The sequence below is a fragment of the Kogia breviceps genome, chromosome 11, assembly GCF_026419965.1.
Source record: "Kogia breviceps isolate mKogBre1 chromosome 11, mKogBre1 haplotype 1, whole genome shotgun sequence".
In the NCBI taxonomy this organism is placed as follows: Eukaryota; Metazoa; Chordata; class Mammalia; order Artiodactyla; family Physeteridae; genus Kogia; species Kogia breviceps.
The window spans coordinates 90,773,837-90,788,651 of NC_081320.1; the positions used below are offsets into that span (position 1 = coordinate 90,773,837).

The following is a 14,815-nucleotide window of genomic DNA, read 5'->3' on the forward strand; positions in this document are numbered from 1 at the left end:
GATGGACATACGTGTTATCTGCAGTGTTCTCGTACTATAGCAGTGCTGCAGTGAGAACGCACATGTGTATCTTGGCATACTTCTGAAAGTATGTGCATAGATTAAATTCTAAATGGTGAAAATGCTGAGTCAAAGGATATGTGAATTTTAAAATTTTTTAATAGCTGTTGCCAAATGACTGTCATTGTTTTATTAACATACAATTTATGGCCTGATTTTAAATATTTAATAACATTAAACAATTATTAATATTTTTAATACTTAATAATATTAAATGAGCCTTAATATTTATTAAAATAAATATTTAAATTTTATTTTATTATTATATAAGTTGATCATCTAATAGCAATTGCCAAATGACTACAGAACAATTGATTCCCTAATCCACTCTCACACTGAGTATATGAAGTATGCTTTTCTATACCCTCATCAACTCAGCACTAGCAGATTCCTGTTGATGAAAGATGGCTCTGAAAAAGTTTTTGCATCTGGCTCCATTTTTACCAGAAATACCACACTTACTCTCCTCTTTTTCTCATTTTATCATTTGTTTATCATTCATTCAGCTAACATCATTGATTTTTGTTTTTAATTTTGAGAATTCCACAAGGTAGCACGGTTCTAATAGTTCATCACATTTAAGATGCTCTTATTATTTTATACACCAGTAAAAAAGAAAAGTATTGATAGTTGAACCATGGACTGGAAGATGATTTCAGAATTCAGAGATGTTAAAATGTGGAAAACTGCGTCTTAGTGAAATCTGGCATACACTCTTTATCAGAGAAAAGTTGTTCTTAATTGCACAGGTGGTTCTCTTCCACCAGGCAGAGAGTTTTAGAAGACAGAGTCAGCGAGACAGGAAAAGATCACTTCTGAAGACAGTTGCCTCTGCTGCCATAGAGACCCTTTATCTTTGGCATCTGCTGACCTTATCCTCTACCTCTTTTCATTGTCCTCCTCTCCTTCCCTTTCACTCCCCACACATTCATAGCATTTATTCACCACAGAAAATGTTGAGCTGACCTTCAGTTTTACTGACCTTCAGTCTTATTTGTTTTTTACCTCTTTGTGCCTTCATGTATTTCTTTCCATCTTCTCCTCTAGGTGGTCCATCTGGTGAAAAACTTCAGAGAACACAAGTCAGTTGTCACTTCTCCCAGACTTACTCTTAGGTTCCCGTCATATTGTGGACATATAGTGCAGTGTCCTGTTCACATTTCAGTGTTATGGTTTATTTCCTGATGTTTTGCCTTTTTGTTTGATTCCTTTATGCTTTAATTTTTTTTCTACCTCTGCCTATCACTGTGCACAATGCCTACCACAGATAAATCATAAATACTAATGAAGTAAGTAAAATTTAATTCCAGTTTAGAAGATGTTTTTTGAAGTCTGTATTTTCATGTTATGAATTACTTGGTAGGAAAAGAGAACTGGCTTAACTGCATAGGTTTTGCAAAAAAGCTATTAAAAATAGGGCTTTCTGGGCTTCCCTGGTGGCGCAGTGGTTGAGAGTCCGCCTGCCAATGCAGGGGACACGGGTTCGTGCCCCAGTCCGGGAAGATCCCACATGCTGTGGAGCAGCTAGGCCCATGAGCCATGGCCGCTGAGCCTGCGCATCCGGAGCCTGTGCTCCGCAACGGGAGAGGCCACAACGGTGAGAGGCCCGCGTACCGCAAAAAAAAAGAAAAAAATAGGGCTTTCTTTGTAAAGATCTAAATATTTGTAATATTCAGAAGTAAATTTAAAGTATTTTTTTACCCTCTCTTCTCTATTAAGTGACTTGGAGAATGAGGTTGAAAATAAGAAAGCCCAGATATCAAATCTTCAGCAACATTTGTCTGCCCTTGAAAAGGATATTAAACACAATGAAGAACTTCTTAGAAGGTGCCAACTACATTATAAAGAGTTAAAGGTAAAAAAACATCATTTGTTTTCTCAACTTAATCATTTCCAAGTTATTTTTAAGGTCTTAACATTCATTTAGTTAGACGAATAGTTCTCAACTATTTTGGCCTCAAGCCCCTTTACAATCTTAAAAGAGCTTTTGCTTGTTTGGCTTTTATCTATCAGTATTCATATTATTAAACATTCAAGCAAAATTTAAGAATATTTATTAATTCATTTTAAAATAAAAGTACATTATGTGTTAACATAAATAACATTTTTATGAAAAATAACTATTTTCCAAAACCAAAAAGATTTAGTAAAAAGATTGACGTTTTTTATATTTTTTTAAATCTCTAACATCTGGCTTAATAAAATTCACCTGAACTGTCATATCAGCTTCTGTAATCAGTCTGTTGCAATATTACACATCATAGTTATAAACCTCCTGTATACCTATAAGAAATTGATAGCAAAATTGGTCTTAAAAGAAAATAATGCCGGGCTTCCCTGGTGGCGCAGGGGTTAAGAATCTGCCTGCCAATACAGGGGACACGGGTTCGAGCCCTGGTCCGGGAAGATCCCACGTGCCAGAGAGCAGCTAAGCCTGTGTGCCACAACTACTGAGCCTGTGCTCTAGAGCCCTCGAACCACAGCTACTGACCCTGCGTGCCACAGCTACTGAAGCCTGCATGCCTAGAGCCCGTGCTCTGCAACAGGAGAAGCCACCACAATGAGAAGCCTGAGCGCAGCAACAAAGACCCAACACAGCCAAAAATAAATAAAATAAAATAAATTTTTTTTAAAAAAGGCTCTTAAATAAATAAATAATAATGCCTTAGTGTTTTTATGAAAATAGTGTTGACTTCATGGACCCTCTGAAAGAGTCTCAGAGACACCCAGGAGATAGTGGGATTGGACTTTAAGAACCACTGGAGTAATCTTTCCATAACTTGAGACTGGATGTTTCAGGAAAATACTTTCTCTGTGGACTCAACACTGTCATCATTTTAAATGCTAAGGTGTAGTACTTATATCTGCTTTGCATGAGAGTGGATTAGCAATAATGGTGATCAAGGCAGACTTTATACATACTTTTCTTTGGTTCATTTAATACTAATGTGTCTCTTTCATTAACTATGGAATCCTTCTGTAACATAAAGCAGAGTAGAACTTTGTTGATTAATACATCCTTCCCCAGGATTTTTGTTTTTATTTTTCATTTATTTCTATTTACTAAAATCTAAATACTTTTTTTCAAAAGATGAAAATAAGAAGAAGTATTTCTGAAATTCGGGAACTTGAGAATATAGAAGAACACCAGTCTGTAGATATTGCAACCTTGGTAAGATTCTTTTCTTCAATTTAAATGTAATGTTAAAGGACAAATCTGTCATTTAAGTTAAGAGTATCTACTCTCGGCTTTATAAAAAAATCCTTTTTTGAGGCTACTTTTTATGATTGCTATATCCATTTACAAATAAGGTAGAAACTACCTGGTGTATGGCCTTCAAGTTCCATAATATTTTGTATATGTAACTTGCATGCATTGTAATTGGTTTTGTCTTCTTCTGTTGATACACGAAATAAAAGTTTATCAGAACTTATTATGTAAATAGTGCCCTTTCAAACCAAACTACCTAGCATAGTTTTATTCAGAATTAATCAGTATCAATATTAGTGATATCTTTTAGTCAGTTGAAGTTGGTCTCTTTGCATTATTTTCTTTTTTCCAAGTTAATGGTTTTAATTCACCGCATATTTGTTACTCTATTTTAATTTTTCTTAGACACCTTTTTATGACATTCAGCTTAGCTCCCTGGGTTACCATAAGTAGTGAATTAGATAGATTGCAGAATCTTGTTAAAATGAATCAGTATTTACCAATTGTCTACTTTCTACCAGGCATCACGTTAGATGCTGAGGGACACAACAGTGAACAAAACAGGTCAAGTCCCTGCACCGATGGAGCTTTACTCTAATAAGAATTTGTCTTCATTTTTTTATTAGTAATCTGGTTTTCCACTTAGTGTTTTTCTGCTTTCATTACTTTTATTGATAGACTAAATTTCTTAAAGGTATGGACTGTGTCTTGTTTATTTTTGTTTACTCAGCATCTAACACATTGTCTGGCATAAGATATATATTTATATACATTATATTTTGAAAGAAAAAGTGAGTAGATAGAATAAAAGTTACCCCTTTAGATTATGCCTCAAGCACAATATAGTCTTCTAAATGTAATCCTTTTCTATTTTTGAACCTATTTCTTCTGCCTCCTAATTTACCATTAAGAGTATGAAAATATCATGATTTGTTCTTTGTATTTGTCTTTAATCGATTTACTTGTAGCCTATAGTTTCTCCTCTTCTAGAATTGTTTGTACTGTTTTTCCATTTGATTACTTAAGTGTTTTAATTAATTCTGTATGCTCTGTTAAATGTCACCAGGAAGACGAAGCTCAAGAAAATAAAATCAAAATGAAAATGGTTGAGAAAAATATGGAACAACAGAAAGAGAATATGGAACATTTTAAAAGTCTGAAAATAGAAGCGGAAAACAAGTATGATGCAATCAAACAGAAAATTAATCAGCTATCAGAGCTAGCAGATCCACTTAAGGTATGTATTATTGTTACTCTACTGTATTTATTTATTTATTTATTTATTTATTTGTGTTATGTGGGCCTCTCACCGTTGTGGCCTCTCCCGTTGTGGAGCACAGGCTCCGGACGTGCAGGCCCAGTGGCCATGGCCCACAGGCCCAGCAGCTCCGCGGCATGTGGGATCTTCCCGGACCGGGGCATGAACCTGTATCCCCTGAACCGGCAGGCGGGCTCCCAACCACTGCACTACCAGGGAAGCCCGGCTTTTTTTTTTTTAAAAACACATGCTTTTTGCAACCAAATTAGGGAAATAAAGTTATTTAACAATTAAATTCTGTAAATTTCACCATGTTTAATAGCTTTGTTGTCAAGTAGCTTATTATCATTCTCATTTTTATGAATAGCTCAATTATTCTCAAAACCTCAAATTTTATTTATAAGACATTGAGAAGAATTAATAGTATGTTTTAAGAGGAGAAAGGTTTATTGATGATATAACCCCCTTTTTTGCGGGAAAATTACCCCTTTGAATCAAAATGTATTTAGATATTTTAAAAATTTAAAAGAATTTGCATGCATATGAACTTTACTATAATTGTCTCCATTGACAATTTTAGAAAACATATTTATTAAAGGAAGTTAGAGGAGGAGCTGAGCAGAAACAACTTTTCTCTGTTTGTGGTGGCCTCTCTATAGCTGCTTTCCATAGAGCTGTGATTCCTGCCTGCTGTTGTAATGCAAGGTGGTTTACTTTTTTTCTGTTTGAGATAAGAATAAAAAATGGGAAAATAGACTGATAAATTACTGATTAAGAAGAATGTAAAATTTTAATAATAAAGTTGTGAGGGAGGAAAAAAGTATTAAGGATACTATTGAAAAAGACAAGTAGTAGTTACTACAGGAAATTAGAATTAAAAACACAAAAAGTCCAAGATAAAAAAGAAGACAAAATTAGTTTTTAAAAGAAAATAGAATAAGAAGAAATAAAATAAGTATGAAAATTGTCAGGAATAGGAGAGAGAGAATTCAAAACTCAGAAATTAGAGCAGTGAAGTTAAAACAAAGATGAGATAGAAGAAAATTTTAAATGGATGAAGGATTGAGCAGGGAAACTTAAATCAAAATGATAAAGTATGCTAAAACAATATAGGAAAAGAAATAATTAGCACCCAAATTGTCCCAGATAGCTTAAAATTAAAAACAAAAAATGAAGGATAAGCTGTGTTCTGTTCTTTTAAGGATGTGTAGGCTAATGCAACTCCTGGAATTGGGAGTCCGTAGATAAGTTCAAGAGCAGAAAATATGGGCAGAAGGCAGTGAGAATTCTTGGTCTTAAGTTCTTTGCCTTGGTTGCAAATAAGTGAAAGCTAGATGAGTCCTTCAGTAAACCTGCATGCAGTCAGCCAGTAGCCAAGAGGGTTTTCCTTTGCAATATCACATCCCAATAGCCATCCCAATAGGTAACGACAGGACCAAGAATATTTGGCTAACAAAAGAATTTAATTCCTTAGAAACTGTCTTTGTGGTATATTAGCAGCTTCTAAATATAATCTGTTTGCTCTCAGGATGTTTGTTCATTTTGTGTCAGAGGAGTGGTGAGGAGTGGAGTACTCTGTTCAAATATGTAGTCATTGAAATCTTGGCATAAGATTTCAATATTTTTCTCCCTTTGAACAGTTTATTTTGATTTACACTGCAAGCTTAATGCTTTAGTCACAAATTAAATTTTTTGTACAGGGAGCATGACCTACATCAAGAATGATGGTCTGCATTTTGGAGTAGGAGGGCCTTTCAGTTTCTGATCGAGATAATGAGTGTTTATTTGGATTGAGGCTGACTATGCTTTTGAAAATTCCAAGATCTAATGATCTACAGCTTTTTTTTTTTTTTTTTTTTTGTGATATGCGGGCCTCTCACTGTTGTGGCCTCTCCCGTTGCGAAGTACAGGCTCCGGACGCGCAGGCTCAGCGGCCATGGTTCACAGGCCCAGCCGCTCCGCGGCATGTGGGATCTTCCCGGACCGGGGCACGAACCCGCGTCCCCTGCATCGGCAGGCGGACTCCCAACCACTGCGCCACCAGGGAAGCCCTCTACAGCTTTTTAAAACCTCATAATTGATGTAGAGTTATATGAAGCAAGTGGCTATAATACATACTGTAGCAATTTATCCAATGTTGTCAGGTAACTAAAATTGGTTATTTAGGCATCAAAGAGAATAAAATTTTTCAATGATTCTGTCCCTTCTGGCACCTTAGCCTATTTTTTTAAAGGCTGAACTTTTTAGGGCTACATCAGAATTAATTTTAGATCTAATCCAACCTAGTCCTCACCCCAAAACCAGGATGAATGTCACTAACTGGCTTTTAATATCTCTAAGTCTCTGTTTCACCATCAACAAAATGAAAGTAAAGGAAATACTCTTCTTGGTTCCTTTTTAGTTTTAAATTTGATGCTAACTATGATATAAATTTATTAAATATATAAGGACAAGTCAAAAGCCATGATAAACGTGGAAAAAAGAACGTTAAATTCTTTTCATCCATTTTATAAGTCGTCTTTCCCTTTCTAAAGTTGCTAGGAGAAAAGATTAAGCAGCACAAATCTGCCCTGATATAATTGACCCCTTTGGCCCTAGAGAGCTGATTTGGTTCCCTAAAGCAAACGTGGACATATTTATTTTGAAAGTTTCTACCAAAAATGATTAGAAAATTTAGTGTTCAACCATTGTTTCATAAGCTATTGCAATTTCTAGCTATAGTATCTCCTACTATGTAAACTGCACCCATTTTCTTTTGTTCTCCTCAAAGTAAAGGAACAGAGTATTTCCATACTCCATATAACAATGTTTTTATTTTTAACAGAACTCTGCTATAAAAGCTGTGTATTATTAAGTGTCTGCCTTGGGTGATAGTTATTTTTAGCAGTACGAGCAAGATGCAGTAAGTTGTACTCTTAGGTCAGCAAATAGCCTAAATCTATTCTTTTATATGAGGTAAATACTTGCACTTTTTAGATACTTCTCATGTTCTTTTTCTTTTCGGGATATCTCCAAATATTCTGTCTTCCTCGATGCTGTTGTTTTGGTTTGTGTTCGTTTCTTTTTCTTACAACTGTGATTCTTGCGGCTGAACATGATCATCATAGTGTGTGTGTCCAATACGAGGCTCAAAAGACAAACTGACTAAAATTTAATTTGGTGGTTATTAAATCAAGAGCCATTTTAAAAATTGAGATTCAGGGATTCTCAGCCTACTAAAACAGAATCTCCAAAGGTGGAGTTTGGAAATTTGTATATTTTTTAAAACATCCAAATTGATGATAAAGAAGTCAATCTGTATATCACTATTTGAGAAAGCTGCCACAATTGGTGGCTATGTATATATATATAATCTTATAAATAAAATCTTTTCACCAGGCTATGCTTCCTTTAAAGAAATTTGTTTACTGCATGTACTCAGAAAGCAGATTCCCATAACAAGGGAAAAATCCAGTAACAAAGGAAAATATATTTTAGTCGCCATTCATATATGAAATTATTAGGCAAAATAATAAAAATGTGTACTTGACATTCGGTCTACTAATTTAATTATACATGAACACAAAATCACAGGTACAAAGTGATATATTTAACATTTAGAAATACTGCTTTGTTTCCATTTACATTTCATGAATTAATTTTTTTAACCTTTCTCGTGTCTTCAGCACTGGCATCTTTATCGTGATTAGAGCTGTATTTTGAGTAATTAGAAGAGTTGAGTGATGGATTTTTCCAGAGCTCTTGATCTTCTCTTTCATCTATATTATTTTAAATATAGCACTTTTAATAAATCATCTTTTAATTTAAATAGGGTAAAATTTACTCTTTTTTTGTATCAAAACTTAGGAGTTTTGACAAATGCATAAAGTTGTGTACCCAACACCACAATCAAGATACAAAACAGTTCTATTATCCCTCCCCCCACCCCCACCCCCAAATTCCCTTACACGGCTCCTCATAGGCAAACCTCCCCTGCCCTTAACCTCTGGCAGTCACTGATCTGCTGTTTATCACTATGGTTTTGCCTTTTACATAATATCATGTAAGTGGAATCATAATATGTAACCTTTTGAGTCTGGCTTCTTTCATTTAGCATGGTGTATTTGAGATTTATTCATGTTATCATTATCTGATCAATAGCTTATTCCTTTTTATTACTGAGTAATAATTCCACTGTATGGATGTACCACAGCTTGCTTATTCATGTACCTATTAAAGGACATTTGGATGGTTTCAGTTTTGTGGTTATGAATAAAGCTGCTCTAAACCTTTAAGTGTAGGTTTTTGTATGATAGGGTTTCATTTCTCTTGGTTAAGTACCTAGTACTATAGTAAATGTTGTAGATTTTTAATTCATTTTTCAGTTATTCCTTCTATGTAGACATATTACTGATTTTTGTATTGGCCTAGTATCCAGTGACCTTTCTAAACTCACTTATTAATTTAAAAACTTTTTCTTTGGAATTTCTTTATACACAGTCATCTCTCTTTTAAATACAGTTTGATTCTTCCTGTCCAATCCGTATACTTTTTGTTTCCTTTTCTTATTTTAATTGAACCATCCAGGACCTCCAATAAATGTTAAATAGAAGAAATGGGACTGCAGGTCCTTGCCTTGTACTTAATCTTAAAAAGAAAGCACTTGGTATTTCATCTTAAAAGTAATGGTTAGCTGTTATTTGTTCTTGTTTGGGATTTCTTTATTTTGGGATTAGCCAAGTAATTTTTAGTGTTCCTTTTTAAAATTTCCTCTACTAGTTTGTTTAGCTACAATTTTTGTTTTTTTGTTTTTTTCCCAGTGTTTGCTGTGCGTTACGATATGCATCTTTACCTTATAGTTTACTAGTGTTTCCCTTTAAAGTGATCTTGGGATAGCTTCTTTACAATTATATTTTGTTCTCAAAATTAATGAGGTTACACCTCCAGAAATGATGCCAAATAAGTCAGTGTTCAATTTCTTCACATCTTTTCCTCCTCCACCCCAATTCACCTTTTTTTAAAACCAGGTTTCCTCTGTCAGGTACCTCTGTAATATACAACACTTGCATTGTTTTAAGTCTTTTCAGGCTAACGTAGCTTCCCAGGAAACCGCCTTGTTTACCAAAATAAAGTTGAGAGCACCATAAGGTATGGAGACTTCATACAAGAGCTTTAATATGATAATGTGACTTCTCAATTTGGGAAACTCCTCACTTCTCTTCAGAAACATATGGCTATGAACTTAATAACACTTGCCTCTTAAAGCAGCATAATCCTGTCCACTTTATTGAGTTGTCAATTAGTTTATGCCTATGCTGATAATTTTGTAAAGCAATCTTTATAGATTGTTTTGGTTTTATTTAAACAGGATGAATTAAACCTTGCTGATTCCGAAGTGGATAACCAAAAACGAGGGAAACGGCATTATGAAGACAAGCAAAAAGAACACTTGGATACTTTAAATAAAAAGAAACGAGAATTAGATATGAAAGAAAAAGAACTAGAGGTTATCCATCAATTTTTAAATGTTTTGTTTACCCCCTTAGTCATTATTAAAGTGCGTTTTCCTAATGTCATGTTTTCCAAACACAGACATGTTGTCTGATGACTACCTGTTTTGTATGAAGTAACAGCTGTTTCAGTGAATCAACAGAGGAAAAGACTGAGGGACCCTCAGAGGGTGGGGACTTCTTAGATCAACATGAAGAGGACGTTAGGCAGCACTGCAACAGCCCCATGTAGTGTCACTGAGTGATTTGGAAAATGGCACTCCCTCCGCTGAAATAGTTCCTTAGATGCCCAGCTTGGCAAGTGCATGCAGCTTTATGTCAGAAGAATGCTCCCCTGCCTCTGAGTAACTTGGGTGTGAGCTGGGTTGCAGTTCAGCTCCCACTTACTAGATAACCTTCGCTGACAACTGAAAGCAGCAGCCCTGTTTTTAGAGGAGAGTAAGTTGAGGGCAACCGTGGTTTAACCTAAGAGAGATGAATTCCAGCTTTGCTTTTACATGTCTTAAGAAAATAATTTAAACTCTGTAATTCATTTCCCTACTTGTTGAAAACTTACTGTACTACAAATGTCGTGAATATAAATACTATGTTTAATATGTTACAAACACGAGGGTCTTTGTGTCTTCAGTACTACTTGATGTTCAGAATCCATCCTAAAACACACAGAATGCTATATCTGACCTCAGCACCCTGGGTGCCAAACCTTTCATAACTGCTACTTGAAATTTGTTTCACTAGGAAGTTATGGAGCTCTTACAAATTATTAAAGTTGTGTACACCAATGCAGTTTTCTCTTGAAGATTATGACAACTCTGGACCCTATTCTCAATATAAAGCTTAGAACAATGATATTAAACGTAATTAAAATACGTTTCTTAAACATAAGTTCAGAATTCTATTTGGCATATTTTGGCACAAGTAGTACAGTGAATTGTTTTATCAAAAAAGAGTTTTAAAGTTAAACATCTGTTATCTTAGGAGAAAATGTCACAAGCAAGACAAATCTGCCCAGAGCGGATAGAAGTAAAAAAATCTGCATCAATTCTAGACAAAGAAATTAATAGATTAAGACAAAAGATACAAGCAGAACATGCTAGTCATGGAGATCGAGAGGAAATAATGAGGTAAGTGATTGCTCGCTTTTCTACTTTATGATATCCATAGATATATAATAGTGAGACAAAAAATAACATTTATATATAAATCTTAAATTTGGGTAAAGTGTTGCTATGGCATATAGTTTTAGCTAAACTAGCCTTTTGTACATGCATTATTAATAATAAACTTTTTTCCTTCGGAATTATTACAGAACTCATTACAGAATGACATTTTAACATAGTTGCCATTTTTATACCTGTAAGATTCATACAGACATGAGGATATTGAGCTTCAGAAGTAATCAAAGAAATGCAAAGCAAAACAATTAGAAGCTATTTTCTTATATATCAAGATGAAAAGAACACATATTTTATGTCAGTGATATTTCAGTGAAATTGATATTTTTATATTACTTGTGAAAATGGAAGCCCTAGTTTAGTTAGAGCACAGGTTCTGAAGCAAGAGTACCTCAGTTTGAATTGCAATTCTGTTACCTACTGAACTGACTTTGGAAAGATATCTAATCGCTCTGAACCTCAAATTTCTCATCTATAAAATGGGTATAATTATAGTACTTACCTTATAGAGATGTTATGAAGATTAAATGAGATAACCATTAATAAACAATGTATAGGATATATAATATGTTAGATGTTATTGTTATTAGTCTTTCTGAAAAGTTTTAAGATAGTTTATGTTAAACACCTTTAAAAATTTTAACTTGGGGCTTCCCTGGTGGCACAGTGGTTGAGAGTCCGCCTGCTGATGCAGGGCGGTCCGGGAAGATCCCATATGCCGCAGAGTGGCTGGGCCCGTGAACCATGGCCGCTGGGCCTGCGCGTCCGGAGCCTGTGCTCTGCAACGGGAGAGGCCACGGCAGTGGGAGGCCCGCATACCGAAAAAAAAAAAAAAAAAAAAAAAAAATTCAATTTGGCCAAGTAATTTTGTTGTTATAATCCAAAATGAAAAAAACAACTTGTACTTGGATGTTTATTGTAGCATTAGTATTTTTTTTAGTTGAGATATGGTTGATTTACAATATTATATTTCAGGTGTACAACATGGTGATTCAGAATTTTTATAGATTGTAGTCCCTTTATATTTATTATAAAATATTGGTTATATTCCCTGTGCTGTACAATATATTCCTGTAACTTATTTATTTTATACATAGTAGTTTGTGTAACACTAAAAAAATTAGAAACTTTGTATAACTGGATGATAATGATTGAATTACAGTAGAAAATTATAGCTATTAAACTTTATGAAGAATTTTTCATATTAAAAAAGGCAGGGAACAGGAGTGATCTCAATTCTGTTTTCACAAACTTTGGGGAAGAAGGGGAAGAAACAAAAATAGTACCAGAAGTTTTTCTTTAAAATAGGTAATACCTTACATGTCTTAAAAATATAATGTGAAAGGGCAGACAATGAATTTTTTTACTTTTCTTTTATTAATTTATTAAATATGCTTTCAGTGTTTGTATATGCAAAGGCAAGATGATATGCGTATATGTGTTTTCATCCTTGCAGATACAAAAAGTAGTACACTAAGCTGTTGTAGGTTGCTTTCTTTGACTTAATGATAAATTTTGTAGATCTTTCCGTATCAGTACATAGGCATTTTCTCATTGTGTTTTTATGTTTCACAGTATTTAGTCATCTCCTACTGATGGATAGTTTGGTTTTGACTTGATTTTTTTGCTATTATAAATGGTGGTACACAAGAAATAATTTTATACATGCATTATTTTGTATAAATGCGGGTTTTTGGTTTTTGTTTTCTTAATAGGGTAAACTCCATTTTGGCAGAGTTCCCTTTCTAGGGATTGTACTTTTTTTTCACTCCTATCAGCAATGAACACTTGTTTCCCCACAGCCTAAACAGTGTATGATTATCTTAGATTCTTTTTGCTGATAGATATATTTCCTAAAAATATATATGTACACCTCAGTGTAATTTTAATTTGCATTTCACTTCTATTAAATGTAGTTAACATCTTTTCATGTCTTAAGGACCATTTATTTATATTTCTTTTTCTGTGAATATTTTTGATGTGAGGAATGTATTTTATCTTTTTCCAAACGGCTGTTTAGCCATTTGAAAAGTTATTGGTCCTCTAATTGTTTCCTTAAGAATGGCCATAGGAGTAATATTTTTTGTATTTTCTCAAGTTCAAAACTATTTGTCTCTAGCTTTTGAGTTTGAAAGATAAGAGTTTAGCCTAGTATAAAATCCTCGTTCTCCTGAGTATCTGTGTATGATGATGCTCATCTGTTAAGTTCTGTAACTTATCCAGAATGTCAAATTCTGTGATCCTTTCCTTGGTATACACAGTGCTTTTTAAAAAAATATATAGATTTAAGTCTTACTTCTTAAAAGTTTTCTGGTATTTTACTTTTAAGTATTTTCTGTTCTGTTGTCTAGTGTTCTTTTTAGAGGTCTTCAGTTATATATATGTTGTATGTACTTTTTCTTCTCTAGTTATTTTGTCTAACCATTTTACCTGGGTTTTTTTCCTGTTTTGTTTTTCTCATTTCTCATTTCTCATCTGTCTGTTGATGTTTCCTGTGTTGTCTGTTTGTTCCTATGCGTCATCTCATTTTGTCTCATGTCTTTGTTTTTTTGCCTTTTGTCTACACTCCCTTGCCCCACCTTGGATTCTGCAAGTTCATGCTTCTCCTCCTCTTGTCTGTTTGTAACCTGTTGTTGTTTACCTGTCTGTTAGCTTTGAATTCTTTGATTTATCTTTTCCTTCAGTTCTTTCATTTCTGCTTTGAGGTATTCCTTCCTGGTGGCCCTTGTGTCTTGTTTTGTTTTCTTTTGTTTTAATTTATCGTGTTCAATTGCAGTTTTAATCGGCTTTGTGACAACATTGTTGTAGTAAGTTTTCTTTGTCTGTAGAGAGAGTTTTGCTGCTCTTTCCCAGCGCTTTTTCCCCCCATAAATATCTTTGTATGTGTGCTTTGTTTGTGCTTTTTTTGTTATTCGTTTTTTAATTGGTTGGATTTTCTGGGACTGGACACTTGAGGGAGGATGGGACGGATCACTGAGAGCCTTGGCCAGGGTTCGCCCTTCATCCTTTGTCAGGATCTTTCTCTCCCTCACTACAGCAATGAGCTCTTGCCTCCACAGTAGCACTCTGAGAAGCCGTGTCTACCCGGCCTCTTTGACCTTGTCTTGTTCAGGCTGGGGCTTGTGTTCTTCTGTTCTTGCACTGGCATCTGTCACTAAGGGGAACATTTCTTGCCTTCTGGTGTGATCCCTTCCTTGCTAGAAGATCTGTATTTGCTGGTATTCTCTTACGATCTGCCACTCTGGGCCCCACTTGGGCACTTTCTTCTGGCTTGCACTTTCTTTCTGCCCAGCCCTGCTAACAGCTCTCCCCAGTCAGGGCAGCACGCTCGCATTCTGGCAGTGTATTTGTCTGGAGATTTATGAAACCTGCTACTGCTGGGCCCTCTCAGCACTCCCTGCACTCCCTGTTCTTCCTATTAAATATATTTGAGATTTTACTTCATGTTTCATTGAATGGCATTTATTTACTTAACCTTTCGTTTATAAAATAGGCAATATCAAGAAGCGAGAGAAACCTATCTTGATCTGGATAACAAAGTAAGGACTTTAAAAAGGTTTATTAAATTACTGGAAGAAATAATGACCCATAGATATAAAACATATCAACAATTTAGAAGGTA

General features: G+C 34.7%; 1 protein-coding gene across 4 annotated transcripts in view; it reads left to right on the top strand.

The window, feature by feature from the left end:
• SMC6 (structural maintenance of chromosomes 6) overlaps positions 1-14,815 on the top strand; it is a 73,574-nt gene that overhangs the window by 46,296 nt on the left and 12,463 nt on the right. For all 4 annotated transcript variants that reach the window (XM_067008082.1, XM_059078593.2, XM_059078594.2 and 1 more), the window contains 6 exons: positions 1,780-1,915; positions 3,152-3,232; positions 4,338-4,508; positions 9,877-10,014; positions 10,997-11,142; positions 14,687-14,812. In XM_067008082.1, coding sequence (XP_066864183.1) covers positions 1,780-1,915; positions 3,152-3,232; positions 4,338-4,508; positions 9,877-10,014; positions 10,997-11,142; positions 14,687-14,812 — 798 coding nt within the window. The remainder of the gene's footprint in view (positions 1-1,779; positions 1,916-3,151; positions 3,233-4,337; positions 4,509-9,876; positions 10,015-10,996; positions 11,143-14,686; positions 14,813-14,815) is intronic.